General features: G+C 41.5%; 1 protein-coding gene across 4 annotated transcripts in view; it reads left to right on the top strand.

The window, feature by feature from the left end:
• The window catches only part of PACSIN2 (protein kinase C and casein kinase substrate in neurons 2), a 32267-nt gene extending 10909 nt beyond the window's left edge, over positions 1-21358 (top strand). The window contains exons 3-12 of one of the 4 annotated variants that reach the window (XM_026864900.1): positions 6352-6508; positions 7248-7483; positions 8173-8328; positions 9386-9561; positions 12231-12351; positions 13340-13345; positions 14430-14554; positions 15211-15327; positions 16291-16487; positions 20421-21358. In XM_026864900.1, the coding sequence (XP_026720701.1) occupies positions 6352-6508; positions 7248-7483; positions 8173-8328; positions 9386-9561; positions 12231-12351; positions 13340-13345; positions 14430-14554; positions 15211-15327; positions 16291-16487; positions 20421-20533 (1404 nt within the window). In that variant the 3' untranslated portion in view covers positions 20534-21358. The remainder of the gene's footprint in view (positions 1-6351; positions 6509-7247; positions 7484-8172; positions 8329-9385; positions 9562-12230; positions 12352-13339; positions 13346-14429; positions 14555-15210; positions 15328-16290; positions 16488-20420) is intronic. The other 3 variants (XM_026864908.1, XM_026864914.1, XM_026864922.1) reach the window with 3 other exon arrangements.
• Position 21359: the final 1 nt, after the last annotated feature.

Genomic DNA, 21359 nt, shown 5'->3' on the forward strand with positions numbered 1-21359 from the left:
CCAGAGGTGAGTGGTGGTGGTCTGGAGCAGGATGGCAGTAACTTTTCCAAGGGAAAGTGGAAAATTTGGAACCTGATGCGCAATTTGAAACCCTTTGTATTTCTTTCTCATCTGTGGTTTGGACGTTCAGCATTGGCATGGCTGCTGTAAATACATCTCCATTTGTCATAGTCATGCTGCTTTCTTGCATCCAAAAATAGATGGTGGCAAAGCTGGTTGGTTCTAATGTTGTGCTGCGTTAGTAAAACACAAGCAATGGATGGCCCTGTTGGCCTTGTTCTACTGAAGTAGTTTTGAAATGCACATGAGAATTCGATATATTAATAACAAATAAGCCAATTTTATGATGCGTTTTGTTAATTGAGCTCTGTGCTTGCTGATCACTACTATGGTCACATGAAAAGAAAAATGCCTTGAGCAAGCTGAGACCAATGCTATTGTTCACTTCAATACCCTGAAGGAAAGGCAGTGAGTAAGCATTCCTAGAGATCAAAGTAGAAGTGTATGCGTACCTCGCAAGGTAAGGCACCCGAAGGAGTAGCTGCCAGCCCGTGGAAGCGCTCATTTCTGAGGCACCAGCCCCTCGCAGGCTGTGCCGCTCATACCCGTGGAGCCCTCTCCATTTACTGCAGGGGTGCTTACCTGTCCTGTGGAAATACCTACTTACCCAAACAAAAACAGTAATTGGGAACAGCAGCTAAGCCTGGCGTTGTCTGTGTGGGCCTAGGCCTGTGGCTGGTCCCCTTGGAGGACAGGGTCTGTGTGTGGGGAGGTGCCGAGCGTGGCTTCCCTTGTGCTCCAAGGTGTTTGCCGAGATGCCCACCAGAAAGGAGAGATTTTCAGCTTGTGCAGAAATGAGAGGTCAGTCCCTGTGTGGTATGAGTGAACCACATTTGGCCACCACATGCATTCCCGTTCTCGCCCCAAAGCGAAGCCCGACCAGCACTCTGGGTAGCAGAGGCAGCTGGTGTGGGACGTGCACCTGCCCGCTGTGTTGCTGGGATGGGCTTGGTCCTGGCCGGGCGCTCCCGAGAGCTGTGCTTCGCACCCGCTGCTGCCAGCCGCAGCTCCGCGGGGAGCTGAGCGGGGCTCTTGGGTGCAGGGAACTGAAGAGGGAGAGGCTTCCCCAACCCACTGCAGAATACTGAAGAGGGGTACCCGTGCTGAGGGATTTCAGTTCTTGTCCATGAATGGGTTTTGCCGATGAAGCAGACTGTGCTGGTTTGCTTTTTCATTTTAAAAATATTCGGACTCCGCTATAGTACAGTACTGTATCTCCTACATGTGGTTTTTTTCTCCTTTTAACATTGAGCAACATCACATTCTCCATTTATACTCCCAGCTGTTTGCTTACCGGCATGTTTAGCTTCAGATTTTGTGGGTTTAAGAGCTTCCTCGGGATTTTCTTGCTACCAGTGGTGAATTTATATGGATAAACTCACAAAACTTACACAGAGCTAGTGCTCTCAGGTATGTGGACTGTGTACATGCTAATTATACACCACGATAATTATTTTTATTTACAAAAAACCCCACAGTATTACAGATGTTAATGCTGGTTGAAATGCTTGGAAACTTCCTTTATGATGTAGCTGGAAAAAAATAGGATTTCTGGTTAAATGGAATGTTGGAAATAGTGTGTCCCCATGCTGGCCATCCGTATGCATTGGTTTGACTATGAGCCTTCAAAGCTCTGTTGTGTTCTCTGCCTATGAATATTTGCCTATAAAAACCCCTTGTTGTGTGCTATGGTGACTGACTTTCAGATGGTTCCAGTTCATAAAGGCTGACCAGTTATGAATAAGCTCGGCAAGCTTGGAGAAAGTTAATGTCAAATCTTACTTCAGGCATTTAAAACTCCTGAAATATTTGTGGTTATGGCAATTGTCATGATATACTAGAATTAACTGACTGGAGTTTAGCAATAGCTGAGCGTTTGCCACCTTCTGGGCTGCTAACAGATTAAAATACCCTTATTTTTCATTCAGTGTACCAGAAAAACCTGCTAAGTGTGTTTAGCTCCTGATTGGCTCTTATCCTAAGAATATGCTAAAAAAAAAAGTCTGATTAGTTGAGGTAAAGTAGCCTAGATAATTTAAGATTCTCCCTTTGTGTTTAGTGCTGTGAAATTGTAAAATAATGAGGGTGTAAGCTCTTAAATATTCCCACTAAAGATCCTAGGAGTGCCAGTGCTTGGCTGCGTTAGTACACTGGTGGTCACAGGGAGTGACTGCTGCTAACTCTGCAATACCAAACGCCTCATCCCAGGGCACTTGAGGGGCTTTTCTCTGATTTTTACAGATTCCCTGAATCTTAGATTTGACAGGGGATTTGAGGTGACATTGCTGTGCTCATGCATGAGAGGAAAGGAACATTTTCTTGACTAATCAAAATGGAGATCTGAAGGCATCTGTAATACCTGTAAGAGATAAATGGGGCCAAATAGGATCAGCTGTGGCTTGTTAGTAGCAAAGCTCAGTATTTTTTTCCAGTGGAAAAAGGGGAAACTGGTGGCTAACTCAACTTGAGGGGGATGACACAAAGCTGTGAGTCGCAATTTTCACAGAATCCACTGATTGCATCAAGAAAGTGACCATTGTAGTATTTTGAAGAAATAAACTCTTGGGATTGTTTCCTTTTGAAGTCTTTCTGGCAGCTCAGGGTAAACAGCAACTGCATTTGGTATCATGTAATGTCTCTTGCTAAAATGAAAGCAGGATACAGTTTTTAAATAGCTCTCATTCTCCTTGAAACTCTAAAAGTTTCTAATCTTACAATTTACCTTCCCAAAACAAACATTTCATTTGTAGGACAAGGGGACTCATAGCTTCATGTCTTCGTCTGCTGTCAGAAAACCGCCCAGTGCTCAGGACGATCAGGGAGTTGGTTTAACTAGAAAATCATATGGTCGGGTACCGAACACTGCTGGTGACATCTGCACATTGCAATCATTGTGTAAATGTGGCTCTGACAGAAACACACACACAGGATTTTTCTTTTTTTTTCTGGTCAGTTGCTACAAATAAAAGAATTTGTCGTTTTTGTTTTAGCTCAAATACTTCTTGGGAAGGGGAAGGGGGAGGTCAAGCAGAATGTGTGCAGTCAACCTCGGGAATGGGAGAAAATAGTCTTGAATAAAGCAATGTATTAAGTTATGTTGTTGTTCTCCAGAATTCAGGGTGTCTTTAGTGTGCTTACAGGGCTTTAATTGTTGTAGCTTATCTACAGTTAGCCTAGTACTTCCTTGGCTGCATAAAGGCTAGAGCTCTTTTCCTTTACCTGGCTTTGTGGTCTAAATACCTTGTGTGCTCTGGTACCTCCCAGTCTGCCTCCCACAGTGGCTGCACATCCCACTTCTCGGAAAAATTTGGCATGGCAGTGTCCATAACTTAAAATGCAATTTTTTAAATAACCCGCTAGGTTTTTAAAATGTTAAATGCCAAGTGTATCGTTTATTCTCTGTGTGATGAAGTACAGAAAAATCCTGTATTTCCAAAATTCAAGCATTCCTCATAGGACGTGAAATTCAAATGTGATGTATAACATACTTTAAACTCATAAATCAAGTGAATTCTTTTTTGGTTTGAAAATACTGGTATAAAAGGCTTTCTTTGGAATACAGGTTGGTTATTTTATAGTATTGTAGGCCTGGTTCTTCTTTATACCAGTTCTATGATGCTATTTCTGTGGTCTGCATGCAGCTCTTTAGAGGTGGCCTTGTGCATAATAGTGAGCAGACCACATAAGTCGGCTAAATTCCGTTCTCTATCTGAGATTTGACAACTGCTAGATATTACTGTGGAGTTAGAATTTTCTCAGACAACACAAATTGAAAGCATTAAAAATCCCATGAGCTAGCCAGCTCCCATCCAATATTAGCATTTAAAATGCTAATTTAATAGTGAAAATTTATGAAAGGAAATGCCCATGCTAGACGCACAAATCCCTGGGCACACAACTGGAGACACAAATTGATGCTAATACAGGGTCTCGGTAGTTGGGCCAGAGTAGCATAACCTGTTTTAACAGTCAGCTTGGCTGTGGACCTACAGCTGCAGTAAGTTTGAGCAGATGAATGATTTGCCCTTCCGTAACAAAGGCTTTAGAAAGTATTTGAGGTATTCAGTTTTCTTAATGCTTTGATTACATATGTATATTTGTTAGTGTACAGTGTTAGCTTGAAACTGTCTACTTTTCTATTTCTGCTGAAAATGAGAGGCTTTTTTCATACTTATTAATTGATGAAGTCTGTTTTGACGTGGATACATTGACTATCTTGATTTTTGGTGTCAGCTTCTTCATTTATGTTGATAGCTTCTTATCTTCAATTATACTGTGACATATGTTTAAAAGCAGGAGTTCTGCATGCACTTTTTCTTTACATTATTTAGACGAATCAGTGACTGCTAACTAATGCTTTTCTTAGATGCTATCTACATTTCTTTGACCTATTGAAATGGATCTAGTCCAAAAGCAAGGATGTGTCCAAATGATTGCTTTGACGGTACTGCCTAAAGGAATTGGTTTTGTCCAGTTACTCATAGAATCCCAGACTGGTTTAGGTTGGAAGGGACCTTAAAGCCCATCCATCCCACCCCCTGCCCTGGGCAGGGCCACCTTCCACCAGCCCAGGCTGCCCAAAGCCCCATCCAACCCGGCCTTGAACCCTTCCAGGGAGGGGGCAGCCACAGCTTCTCTGGACAGCCTGTGCCAGGGCCTCACCCCCCTCACAGGGGAGAATTTCTGCCTTAGGTCTCATCTAAATCTGCCCTCTGTCAGTTTAAACCGTTGCCCCTGGTCCTGTCCCTGTCCCCTCCTGGCCCAGCCTGGGTTTGTGCTGGGGTTGCCCCGGCCCATGGGCAGGACCTTGCCCTTGGCCTTGTTGCACCCCCTGAGGTCGGCCCGTCCCCCCTCTCCAGCCTGCCCAGGTCCCTCTGGCTGGGTCCTTCCCCCGGCCTGTGCCCCCACACACAGCTCGCTGTCGGGGGGAACGTGCTGAGGGGGCCTCGACCCACTGTCCCTGTCCCCAGCAAAGATGTTCAACTGGTCCCGACCCCTGAGGAACATCACTGGTTTAGATTTTTTTCTGCCAGCTTTGATGCGTCCCAACATAGGTCTGTATTTATCAGCATAGACACTTACTGTTCCAGCACTTAATGTCTGTTTTTCCCCTTCTAAGAGTATTTCCCTACATACATGGAGGAGTTTTTTTTCTCAAGCAGATGGCCTGTATGTACATCTGCTGACAAGTTCTGAGTAAATGTGAACCTAAAAGTTGGATAGTTTCCTGTGTTCGAGATGTGAATTGGGTAGGATTCAAATGTAAAAATTACAAACATGCTTTAAGTATTTGAATGTTTAATCTACTGCCTTACTGCTAATCTTTATTTTTCAGTCAGGTGGTTCAGGCAAATAAGAAACTGAGTGTGATATTTAATAGGCCGTGCAAATTCTGTTAACTGAGTTCTTACGTGGTGTTTAATGTTTACAAAAGCCAACCAGAGTGACCTTGGAATCAGTGGAAATATTACTGTGGGAGCAGTATCGGGCTTCCCCCTGCCCCCTTCAGTCATCTAGACTGGTGATTCCCTGTTGATGTGTACCCAAAAATGAAAGGGGATTGTTAATTATTTAATGGAATTTCATGATATAATGTGCATCTTTCTCCATATCCTCATCTTTGTGTAGCTTGTACACTGAGTATTTGTGGTTCTTTTCTGTAGAATTCCCGAGTTAGTTCTAGGTATGGGAACTCCATGTCACTGCTGTCGGTATCTTCCCAGGTTAAGTTCTGCCGTCTGCTCCTGGTGTAGGTGCCCTGCGGTTTGTCCCGGGGAGGCACAGCCGCTCTCTAGCGATTCTGCTTGCTCCATGCTGTGTTCTCTAACAAAAACTATCACTGTGCTCGATGGAGATGTCGCAATACTCCTTTGCATGTCTTTGCAGTTTTATTAATCCTGAAAGATTAAACACAGCATAAAATTAAGGCATTAGGTACTTAATAATCATGGAAGAGGAAAAAACTGTGTTTGTGTTAAATGCCTTGATTATCTAAAACAGTATCAAGAAATAATAATGCAGAACAATTGTGACAACTGCCTGTAATTATATTGCAGGACTAATAAAATATAATAAAGCTTTCACTTTTAATAACTATTTTACAGGAGAACTTGTGGCCTTTGTGGTGTTATTGCAGTTCGGTTTTAAGATTAGTTGAAAAATATGCTATAATTGATTAATTCCTACTAGTAGATTATCTTGCTCCTAGGAAACAGTATTTGTGTTAATCAGAGATTTATCTTGGGTTTGGAGCTTTCAAGCAGCAATTGTTAAGTATTTCTTTCTTTGTAGGTTGGAAATTACAAGCGGACAGTAAAACGAATTGATGATGGTCACAGACTTTGCAATGATCTCATGAACTGCATTCATGAACGGGCCCGAATAGAGAAGGTTTATGCTCAGCAGCTTACAGAATGGGCCAAAAGGTGGAAACAGCTTGTGGAAAAAGGTAATACATTCTGATTTTAAACTTTCTTAATTTCTGATTTTTCTGATGAAAACTTTCTTGAATGGAAAGAATTATTTCTTTTTATCTGTTTTGGTAAGTACAAAGTAGAAATTTTGTACTTTTTAGCCTTTAGTGAAGTCTTTGCAAAAGGCTCAGTAATGTAATGTGATCAAGCTGTCATGATTAAAAAGAAAGCCCTGCTCCTTTGCTAGTTTGCTTGTTTCTTACAGAAGCAGATGAATCTTGCCTCTGGTGTGGAGGTATCCAAGCAGATTCAGTTCTAGAGAACTGGCTGTTTGTAGGTTACTGATGGTACAGAACAGTGTGAAAAGTGTCTGAATACTAAGGGGCAGTGGTTGTGGGGGAAAGGCTGATAACAAGAGCTAGGCACTGCTCTGATGGAAGGCTCATCTGATACCATCATGCTCTGAAATAGTTTGTCCCTTCCTGGTTATCCCAAAGGGGTGTTGAGCAGCTGAAGGCCGTCCAAGGGGGAGCTAACAGGTGGAATCCTGAGTCAGGGCACAGGGAGGAGGAGGCCAGACAAAATGAGTATTAATTCCTCTGGTGTAAAAACTTGCAATATTCTAAATCTATCTGAAAATAATTCCCTTTTCTAGTTTTGCATTAATATTACTGTTTACAAGTGCATAAAATCAATAGCTTCAGGTAGTTTCTTGGGAATATAAGTTCCACGTGGGTGATGGTTACTGAGAATGACACTTTCTGTTGTGTTTAGGCCCACAGTATGGAACAGTAGAAAGGGCTTGGTGTGCTTTTATGTCAGAAGCTGAAAAAGTGAGTGAACTACATCTAGAAGTGAAAGGTTCACTGATGAATGAAGACTTTGAAAAAATCAAGAACTGGCAGAAGGAAGCCTTTCATAAGCAAATGATGGGAGGATTTAAGGAAACCAAAGAAGCAGAAGATGGATTTAGGAAAGCTCAGAAACCCTGGGCAAAAAAGCTGAAAGAGGTACAGCAGTAGATTATGTATTAGATATCCTGTGTTACAGTATATTAATGTCTCAAATCTCTATAAGGGAGTAGACTCCCTATTCTCTCTGCTGGACCCTCCTTTCTCAAAAAGATCTCTTGCTTTCTGTCCTCTTCTGAAAATAAGTGTTTTTCTCTTCGTGTCTGCTAATCTTGATGACTTCAGTGAAAATCTGGAAAAACTGGAATTTAAGCTATCATTTTAACAATATCTGATTTCATGCATTTGAAAGTCACAAACTGCTCAAAGAAATGAGTGGGGGGAAAAGTGTTTATGGTTTTTTTCCTTGTCATGCAATGTTATTCTTAAATAACAGGCTTGTAGAAGGGGAGCAGGAGAACATGGGCATGAGATTAAAATGTTCTATTGGGCACTTTCTGTAAACCTTTTCTTGAGTCTGTTCCACACTTCTCTGAGCTGTATGAGTGACATTTCTTGTATGGTGAGACAGTGCTGATTCATAAGTACTACAGTAATTTCCTTACTTTGGCTCTTACATATTGCTCATTCCTTGGCCCAAATGAGAGAGAGAAAAAAAATTTTAAAAAGGAACATCCTGAAACAACTTGACACTTTCTTCGTTGCAACATGATTATAAGGCTAAACAATTCAGTTCATGGTTGTTGTATAAACTGTCCCAGATGCAAAGATTTAAATCTGCTTTGTAGGTGGAAGCTGCAAAGAAAGCATACCATGCGGCCTGCAAAGAGGAGAAACTGGCTATATCTAGAGAAACAAACAGCAAAGCTGATCCAGCACTAAATCCTGAACAGCTTAAGAAATTACAAGACAAAGTGGAGAGAAGCAAACAAGATGTGCTGAAGGTACACTGTATGGGAGCACTGTTAATGTGCAGTAGTTTTAACCTCTGGCTTGTGCATATTTAAACTTTTTTCTTCCTTAATGTGCTGTGGGCTTTCAGTGGTGGTCCTACAGCAAAGCCTAGAGCTCTGTCCAAAGCAGACTCATTACCAGGTTCTCCCGTGAAGAAGGGATGAGGTATTGCCTCTACTTCACGTAAGTACTTTCCAGCAGGGAACACAGCAGACTTCTGGGGCAGAGTTGTACTCCTTTAGCAGTGAGAGTTGAGTTGTTTCACTTGAGAGGCTGTGAGCAAGATGCTTAAAGCCTGCTGACAGCACCTAACCTTGTAGTCATTCTTGGCGGCAGAATTTATTTTTTAAGAAAGTAACCTGAAACAATCCATTTAAATAAAAGTTAATATGGAAATGCCATTCTGTTGCCCAGTTTGGTTTCCCTCTAGCGGGCTGCTCAAAAGGCTTTTCTTGTGTGACTGACTTGGAAGACATCTGTTCCCTCTGAGAACGCTGTTCTGTGCTCTGGAAGGCTGGTGTTGCATCGCGTGGATCTTTTAATTTCTGCCTCTGGATTACTTCTGTAAATTAGTGTAGAGTCTGAGGTTCTCTCTGTTCTCCAGGCTCACAGCATATGCAGCTTGTGTGCATGGGGATAGATGTATACAGTGTTTGGCTTTTTTGGTCATAACTCACAGTGGATTGCGTAGATTACTGAAGGGGAAAAGCCAACACTTGGAAATTGTTCTGAGGTCTTTATGCAGGACCTGTAACTAGAAAGGCTGTCTGCTCTGATTTACTCTGTGGCTCCTTTGATTTTTATCTTTTAGTATTATGTTAACGTTTCTCATGGTTTCTGTTAAAAAGGCAAAGAAGAGGCTTCGAAGTTTCTTGTAACTGCTCTGCAGTTCTGCTCTAACTCTCCTTGTGACCCGACGTAGGTACTGCGGTCAGGAAAAGAGAAGGCAGTTCGGGAACTTCGGGTCCAAATCTTACTACATTGATGAGTCTGTTATCTAGGGTAGTAATAAAATATATTGCTAATTGTTTGTTTTTCCACCCCCAGACAAAAGAAAAGTATGAAAAATCACTGAAAGAATTAGATAATGCCACTCCTCAGTATATGGAGAACATGGAGCAGGTATTTGAACAATGTCAGCAGTTTGAGGAAAAACGCTTACGTTTCTTTCGAGAAGTGTTACTGGAAGTTCAAAAACACCTTGACTTGTCTAATGTTGCAAGGTAAAACTGTGTAAGACTTCAAAATTAATGCTAATACTTTTCAGTGGAAAGTAATCTATACTTCAAGTAGATCAGGATTTGGAATCTGATTTGTTTCTAATGTGTTGCTTCAGTTTGTTTAAAGTGTAAGTGAAAGAGCTTAATTCTTTGTTTTGTCTAAAGTGAGATTAACATCTATCCCTAACATTTGCTAGTTTTATTTAACAGTGTTAAATGAACCAAGAAACCCTCATTCTCGTTGTATTTTTATAATCAAGTGTGTGCCAATTAGAAAGGATTCAGAGCTTAAAAACGCTGGAGCAAAGACTGGGGAAGGGAGGGGTTTGGTATATTGTGTGTCTTGCATGTTTATTGGAGAACAGGCTAGAATTTATTAGTGTAAGACAGCATGAACTCTGTAGCATAAACACATCTATTGTTAAAATATGAGAGCTTAGTCTAAAGGAATTACCTAAACTAAGGGATGAATGTTAATGATCCATTGGTTGACTGTTGCTGAAGTCTTGTCCATCTTGGTCTGCTTTTTATACTGCAGTATCTATAAAGCATGTCTTTTTCTCTCTCCCTGGACCCTCCTGACTACATTCCAATAAACGTAAGCTGCTGCTCGGGAGCTCAGAGCAGAGCTCATACAGTTTATTTGGTCAGGCTGTGGCACGTCATCAACGGCTACAGGCCATTTTGGTTCTAGGCTACGCCAGTATGTCAGCAAGACAGCGGTTTAGAATGGGTTTGTTCTGATTTGAGAAGGCGGACACTGGATACTTGTAGCAGCTGCTGTAACACTAGTGGCTTTTCACATCCCACTTGGAACAGCAGCGTTCCATGTGTGCCCTGGGCACCTCAGCTAAAAGGAGACAAGTGTGCTCCTGGCTGGCTGCTCGCTTCTGTCCCTCTTCTGCCAGTGACAGCACTCTGATGGCAGTCGGAGGAGCTGGTCAGGGTAACCTAGGGCAAGAAGAATCTAGTTTGGTTTTAACCCTGAATGCCAGTGCTGCCATAAGCAAAGGGGGTGACACAGGGGCAACAGCAAGCAACAGGTAAGGGCAAGATCACTTATTTTAGCATCTTTATAATTTTGCATTGCTTCAGAGTTCTTATGGAACTGCTGTGGGAGGCTCTTTTTACTCCAAGTAGATTATTAGGATTGCTGTCCCTTTGAATTCAGTTAAATCGGGTCGAAAAACACCTACAGAACAGAAATAAATGAGTTGACTTAAAGGACAAGGTTGGGGGAAGGCTACAGAAGATGACCAAGTGGAGGAGAAGCAATCATTTCCTTTTAAGATACTTAGGAGGTCCAGAATTAGTGTCTTATGATATGTTAATAAAGTGCAAATAAAGGAAACAACTATTAGGATAAAACTAGGGATAAAGCAACTGTCGCTGTTTATCTCTGCTTTTTCTAATACACAGAGATAAAAAGTGTAGAATAAACCCCCTACAGGAAGTCTGATTTTTAACTTTCTCAAGATTACTAATGCCGAAGAGCGGTCCAGAAAACAGCCCTGCCTGTTTTCTACAGATAGACCTCCAGTTTCTCACTGCCTTAACTGACGACTAGTGAGTCATTCAAAAGTAGTTAATCCCTTTCTCAAAATACATGCCTTCCTATTGCTTAAATACCTCCAAAGAAACACCGAGGAGAAAAACCCCACGCTGCGTACATGCTAAAGCAGTCAGTACTATACAGTAATTGACAAATTTGGGAGTATATGTTGAGAAAATATGACTGACAAAGTAGCATTAATGAATTCTAATTCTAAATTTTGTGTGACTCTGGAAGGATTTCCCCAGGTTCTCTGGCTTGACACAGAACTGCTGGTCTGTATTCTCTTACTGTAAGCCCTGCAGCTATTGTATTAAGACCTCTTTGTACTCTAAGTTATATATTGGGTTTTTGGTATAAAACAATTGTATTTGTAGTCACAGTCTGTAGAGCAAATACGTTATGTGCATGGTCTAGGAGCAGGGACTGAAGTTGTATCTGCAGTGTGACCTCTGTAAAATACTTCATAGTTATGAGAGCTCAACTTTAATGAAAAACAATTAGACTAAGAGATAATAAAAATAGTAAGGTTCTCTTTTGTAGTGTTTCATATTTTGTATAAATGGTACCATTAGTAAAATCACAGAGTACCTACAACACCAAAAGCAGTTAGCAGATATTATACCTGCACAGGAAAATGTTTAACCCACTTAATACTACTTCAGGTTTGAGATTTCTGTTTTTATAATGACTTATGATCCTTCTTGGATTAAGACAGGAGTTTTCACAGAATGTTGCACATTTATCACAAACAGTTTCTATTGTCTTGTACACACACTTTTAAATTCAAGAAACTTCGAGACTGGTGTTCAGTAATTTAAATACAATCCTACATGAATCTTACACTTAGTGACAGCCAATTAAGTTACCTTATGCGAGTCATAATTCTAAAATCTGGCAAATAAGGATTTTATGTTTTTGTGAATTTTCAGTAAACTTACTTGTTGGACTACTCTTGCTTTTACAGACAGCTAATAGGTCTGTCAATCTTAAAGTCTGTCTTGCTGTAAGGTTTTTTCAACACTTGTGAACTTTGAAGTAATTTTTTAAAAAATCTGACTAGGGGATTTGCCATGTTTTGAAATGTTATACTAAATTTGAAGGCAAATTTGTTTTGCAGTTATAAAAACATCTACCATGAACTGGAACAGAACATCAAAACAGCAGATGCTGTTGAAGACTTGCGGTGGTTCAGAGCTAATCAGGGTCCCGGGATGTCAATGAATTGGCCTCAGTTTGAGGTAAGGCAGAGTACTTAAAACCCAGACTTGTTTTGTCTGTTTTTTCCTTTTTGCTTCTTGTCATATTCCTTTCTGGTATAACTCTTAAATTCAGGCTTCTAGCAGTGATTTTTTTTTTCTTTTTTTACAAGTCATAGTAGTTTTCTTTTCTGATTTCCATTGGACTCTCCTCATTCCTCCAACATTTGGAGGTGATTATATCAAGCAGCTCTTTAAAGGGAAAAGGAGTAAAACAGAAAACTCTGTAGTGATATTTTTTTTTAAGCTAGAGTCATTACTGAAGTCATTAGTAAGCTGTTGTTTAGTTGAAACACTTCTGACACCTGTCTGTGATATTCTATGTTTTACTTCTCCCCTCTGGTGTCAGAATTCAGTTCGAATCTCCTTGCTGTTAGCATGTAATTATAGTGTAGGCAGCAAAAAGTTGAACTAAACACTTCAGTTGGTCCTGAAAATTGGTATTTATAACTTTTAACTAGTTTTTTCAGTACTGTTATGTTAAAGTTCCACTTTTGAATAGTTGGTAATTTTATAGCTGAATGACATCTTCAAAAGAAAGGAGTTTAAGGAGTATTCTGCTAGCTTAGCCTACAAGAAACAAGTACCAAAATGTATCCGTGCAGATCATACTATGAGTATCAAATAGCTGTAACTGGGATGGGTTTGGCCAGAATCGTAGGTTTAGTTTAAAAAATTTCTAGGCATTGGATTAGTGGAGTGGAAGCATCAACTCTGGAGTGTTCACTGTTCCCTTATTAACCATAATGGAAAATATAACTTGTTCTTGAAATTCTGAGTAACTTCAGATTAGAAGGTTTGAGGAAGAAGACTCGTAACAGTACTGCAGGATTTCTTTGCCTGAAATGCTGAACTACAGTTACTTCTGTGTGGGGAAATTACCATCTTTTATAAGCCTTATAACTAACAGATTAAATACTGTTGCTACTATTTTTCTAATAATTTTTTTTTCTCACTTACATGCTACAAGGATGATGTAAGTAAAAAAAGGTCATGATCAAATGAATATGAAATTACATTATAAACTGCAGATATGCTTAGGTCAGTAGTCTTTAAACTATGGTAACTCAGAAATCCAGTATGTATTTGTACAAAGTTAAAATAGTGAGGTATTTGAAAAGTTGGCTAGAAATCACTTTGACTGTGCTACATGTATGAACTAGTAGTAACAGGAACTCACAAAATCTTCAGTTCCTGTTAAAAATACTTATCTTGGTTTGCTATACAAAAGATAGCATTTATTTCCTGACTTTTTGTATCTTTAAGGCTTCTGAGATGAAACATGTTTCAGCATTGGATATTTACTTGCATCCAGTTAGTTCTCTGGTTCCTGCTCTGTATCAGTCTGCAGCTTAATTTGACTTGATAGGTAGAAATTGCTGTGAGGTCTCATCCTGCCTTTCCATCTGCCTTCTGAAACATCTGAGTGGCTCCAGACATCAAGGAGAAGATTACGGACACCATCACCACTCTTGTCAACAGTTGTGTGGAGCCTTAACTCTTATGGGTGGCTTTTAAGGACAATAAATTCCACTAAATCTAGAGTGAAGTACCTTGAGGGCTCCAGTCTTAGGGACAGGAGAAATGTGATACAATGAGTTTTAAAATGAGCTGCTTTGTAGGTCATCCTTCCTGAAGTAAGGCCTGTCTTAGACTATAATACGTTTTTAAATCAAATGAAAGATTTACCTCTTAAATCCAGATGTCTTAGCATTATTTGAAACAGGGAGCCCTCTTAATACAGTTTTTAGAGTTGCACTGGTCAGTTCTTTTGATTTCTCCAGTTGTCTGCCAGCTCTCTGGTGTTCCAAGTCATTTTACGGTGTTCAGGACACTGATCAGGGAAGCCCAGGTACCCCTGGGGTTTTGCAGGGAGCACAGATAGCTCTCTGCGTTACTGGGCTGGGAGCTAGATGAGAGCTATAACTGAAGCAGAGTAGTTTATATTTTTAATAATTATTTGTACTGTTTTATGTAGAAACGTGTGTTCCATAACACAGTCTGAAAGTTAAATGTGATAACTGTTCAAATTCTCAGTCACATTCTGCACTCATTGGTAGGAGTGGTCTGCGGATCTGAATCGCACACTCAGCAGAAGAGAAAAGAAGAAGGCTTCTGATGGAGTGACTCTGACTGGGATCAATCAGACGGGAGATCAAGTGTCACAGCCTAACAAACACAGCAGGTATTTTTTTTCTATGCCTAAAAAGACTAATTGGAAGGGATCGTTACTGTCAAGTACACTAAGCTCTACAGGACAAGAAAGTCACTGTCCAACCAAATGTTAATTATCTGTGAGCAATTTTTGTGATGTTTCTGCAGCTCACAATATTTTGGGAATTACTCTCCATTTTATAGTTCTCTTTCCATTGGGAATTAAAAGAAACCAAACTCCCTGAGAAACTGAACTTTCTGTAGCTCATGTGGTAGTTAGTCTGTTGCTATCTTCCTATCTTTAGAAATCAGAGTTATGCTTTGAAATCTTAGATTGCAAAACGCTTAGTCACTTCAGAATTCTGGATGTGATTAATACAAAACTGTTGACATCAGCTGCTTTAGAAAGGAATGAAACTGCCTAGAAAAATCGCACTTTTATTGCAGGCAGTAAGGAAAAGAAATTGTGGTCCACGGAGGATAGTCTAATTCTGGAGGAATGTGAGACTTTCCGAACTTTCTTGGGTCTTATGCTACACTGGATGTTTGGGGGTTTGTTCGGTTGGTTTGGGGTTGTTGTTTTTTGCTGGAAAAGGGGTCTGGTAAGAAACTTTGTGGGACACCAATGACAGTGTTTTACTCTTAAACAGATAGGGTCACCATAATGCTCTTTCTTTTCCAAATTAGCAGTCTTAGTGTCCAGAGTAACACAGTGCAGTCAGTACAATCAAGTTACAATCCCTTTGAAGATGAAGAAGATACTGGGAGTACTGTCAGTGAAAAGGAGGACAATAAGATCAAAAAGTTGGTGAAATGTTGTTTTTTAATTGTTTTCACACTTGCACTTTCTCTATCCAGGGCTCTCTGGTTTTGGTTTCTGTAACATGCGCCGGTCAGTGCATGAACCCTTCCCAGCGGTTGTACAAGCAACTCTGTAACCTGACTTGTCTTTCCTAACAGAGGCCATATCTGTTGCCTTGATCTTTGGTTTGAAACTCCTGGGGTTATTGGCAGTTGCTAACAGAACTGCTGTTGCTTTTTTCATTCCTTTACCAGTCCTATAAAGTGTTAAAACTGGTGGGTTTTTTCTAGTGAAACGGGTTCTGGAGCTTTAGTGCTCTGTGTATTCTCGCTGAATAAATCTGCTTTACAGTTGCTTTCTTTTTATTTAGGACCTTCTCCAACAGCTGCCTGTTGCTTCAGTATGCACACAGGGATGTCATGACACTCCTAAATGGCATGTGCATGCTCAACAGTGAACTCTTCTTTAAATGATCGAGTTGTTGCAGTATAATGAAGTTTCTTTATTAGGGGATTGCAACATACAAAAAGTGTGGAAAGCCATTGTAGGGGTGCAGAGAGATTTGGGAGGAAAGTTCTGAAAAGCCATTGAAATGTCTTACCCTAACCAGTTAACTCCTCTCATCTACTACCTGCACACCTTTCACCTTTCTAGAGTAAGAAATCCCATGGATTATATAGATTTCTTGATAGAGAAGTTTTTGAAGTTTGGGGAGGTTGTCTTTTTATCTTTTTTTCCCCTGCCTTTTTCCAACTTTGTAAATGTATTGCAAGAATGCTTGCTGCTTTTTTTTTTTTTTTGAATGAGGCATTGTCAGCTAAAGATAGGTGAGAAGATACCAGAAATAGTTTCAAAGATGGGCCTTAGAGTGAAGTTCAAGCTTAATTGGGGCAACTGATATCTTAGTGGTATTTATAGTCTCCTATTTTAAGATCAGAAAATAATAATTTAAAAATTGTTTTCAGTGTTAGCAGCTATGAAAAAAACCAAAGCTACCCTACAGATTGGTCTGATGAAGAGTCCAACAATCCCTTCTCTTCTACTGATGCCAATGGAGACACCAATCCCTTCGATGAAGATACCTCTCCTGCCATGGAGGTGAGAGTACGTGCACTCTATGACTATGAGGGCCAAGAGCAAGATGAGCTCAGCTTTAAAGCTGGTAAGTTTGCAGCATTCACTTAAAATATTTATCAAAAGAAGAAAGGGGGGGAGGAGTCTTTCTCTGCAGCTTTTGTTTTCTCTGCATGTACAACTCCACTTACAGTATCCCATCGAACCCCCACCCCTCCTGATAGTGCTTCCCAGTGTTCCCTGTTAGGAAGCACTGGCTTCTAAGCTGTTGGGATGCCTCTCTTTGAGATATTCCTTTCTCACCATCTTGTGTTAGAGAGCTGTGGAATTGATAATCCCACCTCCTGCTCTTCTCAGTGACAGTAGCAGTTGCTGCTTTTAGCCATCTAGAAATGCCAACCCTATAAAGTTGGTGAGGAAGAGACTACAGCGGCTTAAAACAATATCTAGTTGGCTGATAGTTTTTCTGTTTAAACTGGAAGCATCCCTCTTTGGCCTCCAATTTCCTACAGTGCTCACTTTTTAGGGTTGGAAGCTTACCCATGGACAGGTAACTTCCTTCTCTCTCCCTCTATCCTCCTTCGGTGTATGTTGAACACACTGACTGTCTTTACCTGGTTTTTCATCTTACGTTATACTGCAGTACACTGACCGTACATCTCCCTCCTCAGGATGTTGTATTTCCCTTGAGCTGCTTTTTCCTTCTTTTACGTTTTCCCTCCCTACAACAGAAGTTGAGAACGGAGTAGGGGCACGGGGCCGGAGCTGCCTGTGCCGCGGGTGCTGCTGCCTCGGCTGTGTCTGGGCTGGTTCCATGGCCGGTGTGTGCGGGGCGGCCCCGGGCGTCCTGCCCAGCCTGCGAAGTGGCCGGGCCAGGGTTCCATCACCTGGCCAGCCCGCAGGCAGCACCCTCTGGTGATGGAGGGGAATTCTGCACCCTGCCCGGCTTTCGGAGCTCTGACTGCAGCCAGTTTTCTCCTGGCTCGCTCAGAACTGCGTGCGGAAAAGCTGACTAAGCTTCAGCTCCAGAGCGGTTTAGCAAAAGCAAAGGGCACCTCAGTCTGTGAAATGAGGCAAGCTGGGCTGCTGACCTCATCTCCTCCCGCCTGCTTCTCGCTGGCCCCTTCTCCTGTAACGAGCGACTGAGCTGAGGAGGGGGAGCAGGGTTCCAGTGTTGGAAGCTTGGGAATGCTTCACTTCTCCTGTCAGTGGGGGTTTGTACGTGTGCTGCTGCTACACCCGCTGCCATTGGTCTCCGAGGGTGTCAGGGCTGAGGGTGACTGGCAGGGGACGGCAGGAACACCCCACCTGGGGCTGTCTCTGGAATGCACAGGGACTGCAGTTAGTCTCCACTCTGCAGACTCTAACGGCTCCTTGTGTCCCAGCAGGGGATGGGGTACACTAATCCTCTTGAAATACATCTGGGTAGTGCCTGTGGAGCAAGGGGCTGGCATTCCCAGGGTTTACAGAACCAGCCTGTCAGCGGCAGAACTACACAATGCTGATATACACAGGTGTGAGGGTCAAATACAGAGTTGGCTGTCCTGTGCTGCTGTGAGGGTCAAATACAGAGTTGGCTGTCCTGTGCTGGAACACCAGCCCTGGGACCTGCATTCATCTGTTGGAACCAAGTGGTTCTCAGTATGAGGTCTGTAGAAATAAACTACAGGAAGTATGAACAGAGACATATGTAGGCTTAGCTTAAAAATAGCTTAATACCTTTGAAGGAAGAGCATGAGAGTGTGTTGTAACACCAAACTACACGGTTGTGTCGTGCACAGGAAAGGGTTGATCCCCTTACAGAAGCTGAATTATAGAATGCCTGCAGTCAAACTTAATTTTTAGGCAGAAGTATTAGTGTGATGAAGTTTACACTGAACATACAAAACACTAAGGAAGAAATCCACCAGGTCATGCAGGAGCCAATTTAAATGTGCTTGCTCCCATGCAGACTGCACCTAGGCTCCTCAGCAGCTGTCATTAGAGGATTAACACATTTAGGGATCAGTTTAAATGTACACAGACATTCTCAGGTGGGATTTCCTTGGCTCTTCGAGGAATTTGCCTACAAAGCTTTGTGATCACTCCTAGGTACGTTCTGTAGAATAAATGCTCTGCAGTGTCCATTAAGTGCACTTCAGTACACGAAATTCCTTTTTATTAGTGGAATACTTTCTACATCTGCTGTGGGTTTTTTTTTCTTGGCAAACAACTGCGGGAGGCTTCCAAAGAGGAGGAATAACTCTGCCTATTCCTATCTTATGAGAAGTTTTATGGTCATGTAACAGGATGGGATGTAACCACCTACCATACATCTCACCCCCTGCCTCTGTGCCGGGGCTGGGAGCAAACACCTGCAGTACATGTGGACTGTGCAGTGTTGTCCAGACGTGTTGTTGCTATGCTGCCTTTACCCCAGCTGTCAGACTGGTTTGTGTAACTGTTGTGCAGAGGACACGGCAGTGGCAATATTTTCGTAGATCTCTAAGATCACTGAGTTTCCAGGTCCTAGCTGTTCATACAAGTGTGTCTGCTTTGGGGCTTACAGCTAATGCAGTGTGGCTTCAATAGTCGTTGTTTTCACTCTTTATTAAAATACACTCCATAGAAGTGGCAGGGAGGGTTGGGATCATGCACCCTCACATTCCACAGCACTAGAAATGGTGGAAAAAATTGTAAGATGTCTCCATAAGCCAAGCACAGTCTGCAGTGCCAAACACTTGTTCATAGTGTTCTTTTATTTGTAATCTGGTAAGCTCACAAACGAGGGGAGATGAGGCTTTAACCGTTCTTATCTAAGGGAGGAGCTGTAGAAGGTGGGTGTCTTGTGTAGATTTAATACGAAGCTTGTCCATTTCTGCCCGAGCATTTATGGTCCCTAGGCAGTGCACGTTCCCCTGAACGATGCCAAGCCTGCCTGTTTATGACCATCTGGGACCATGTGAAGTGGTTAATATCTTCAGCGTGTTTTTCCTGCTGCTGAGGTGAAGCACAAATCAGTTTTATCTGGGGAAATAATGTGGCACATAAGTTGCACGTGAGGTAATTGTTACTTGGTGTGTCTTTTCTCTGCCTGGCTGAGGTGGACGCTCATTTGCAGCATCTCAGAGTCAGTGGACTCTAATGCCAAAGTGTTTCCTGCGAGTGTAGAAGATGAGGTGTGCATGAGAGTCACAGTGAGCTGGTGTTACAGTTCATAAGTGTCTGAACAAATAGTCGGTGTCAGCTTTTGCTCTGTAAGTTAGGGAGCAAATTCGGAGTTAGTTTCTCTGGAGCTACAACTGTACATCAGCTTCTGACAACATAGAACCAGAGCAGTGAAAGGGGAAGTTAAATCCCAGCCCTTATGTTTCTTAAGAAGATGAGGAAAGGAGAGAGACGTGTAACAAAGTGCGAGGTGGGGGATTCCTCCCAATCTTCCTGTGTCACAGCCCAGCAGTGGTGTACTGAAAAGCTGCAAGGATAATTCCAGAGAATTTTAGTCATGTCTTAACTTTCTGTAGCATTTTCCCCCTTATCTTCCACAAACCCTTAGAAGAGATATACTGACTGTAAGCCTGCTGCACTTGCACTGACGTTTTGCTGAGGGCCATAAATGTAGGTTTATTCTGCTTGTTGGAGCTTGTGGTACTATCCACAGCTGCCTTTGATCACTCCCTGTGGGTGTAAGGGAGTCTGTGATATTACAGTGAAGTAACACTGTGTTTATCTTCAGAAGTTTGCATTCTTCACTCTGCTTTAAAAATGCTATGACCTTTTTGAAATGCAATCAGTGTAATATTTTCATTTTGGAGTAGTTTGCTGCTTCCTGTTTTCTTGACATTGGGCCCTTTCATCCCATATGTAAACCTGCAAGTGGTGTTCTTTGTATCAAAAGCATGAAGAGCAAAGAAGGGAGAGATTCTGCTGGGGCCTGGGGTGGATGGGGGAAGAAAAGGGGTTGTGTAGGTAACTGTCTTTTTGTCTTCCTGGTGTTACCTAAAAGGATACAGCTTGCTAACAGTGTCCCTTCTTTTATCAGGGGATGAGTTAACTAAAATGGAGAATGAAGATGAGCAGGGTTGGTGCAAAGGACGCCTGGACAATGGACAAGTCGGTTTATACCCAGCGAACTATGTAGAACCAATCCAGTGACAAAGGACAAAGCTCACACAGAAGTGTTACAGAAGCTCTGTAGGCTTGTACAGTATATTTAAAGCGAGAGGGAACTGAATGATGTATAGACTGTATATATTTTAATGAGAGGCGAGAGCTTGACACTGAAATCATGGTGATTTAAAGACAGAAGTTAGAACTAATAATTTGTCATTGTTTTCACAACGTGCACAATGCAAAGGAAAGGGGTTAGGTGGAAAAAATAGTATGATAGGAAAAAACTTTTAAGCTTTTTCTTCCCACATGGTCTATTATTGTGACTCCAAAACATTTTTGCATTTTCTATGCTTGTGCCTCATCCTACCCTAGGTATGTGGCTTACGCTCACTTTTGTTTAATCAGTTATTTTAAGTGACCTTCAGTAACTTCCAACTTGAATTTTAAAGATAGTTAATTTTCTATTGGTTCTTAGCAATGTCTGAAAGATGCAGTATTTTTTTATTTAAATGCTATGTAGTTAAGCACCTTTTTGTATGCTTGGATTTATCAATTAATACTTAAATTATGACATAGATTTAGTCACCAGTTGACTGAATGAAAACTCTTTCCATGTTGTAGTAATCTGTCTATGTTGTCAGCATGGCTTGAAGTTGTAAAACAAATACTGTATTTAATGAATATCTGTTACAGAAGGTTATTTGTAGCAGAGATACCTGCAGGTGTCATGGGTTGGGATTCTATTATGAATGTTGTCTACATGGTTTGACACTTAGAGTTTTCCATCTAGATCTTAAATGACACTCAAAAGAAAGATAAATTATGCATAAACCCCAGAATAGTAGCTATTTCCAGCATGCGTTTGCAA

The sequence above is a fragment of the Athene cunicularia genome (genome assembly GCF_003259725.1).
Source record: "Athene cunicularia isolate RWA chromosome 1 unlocalized genomic scaffold, athCun1 chr1_part2, whole genome shotgun sequence".
In the NCBI taxonomy this organism is placed as follows: Eukaryota; Metazoa; Chordata; class Aves; order Strigiformes; family Strigidae; genus Athene; species Athene cunicularia.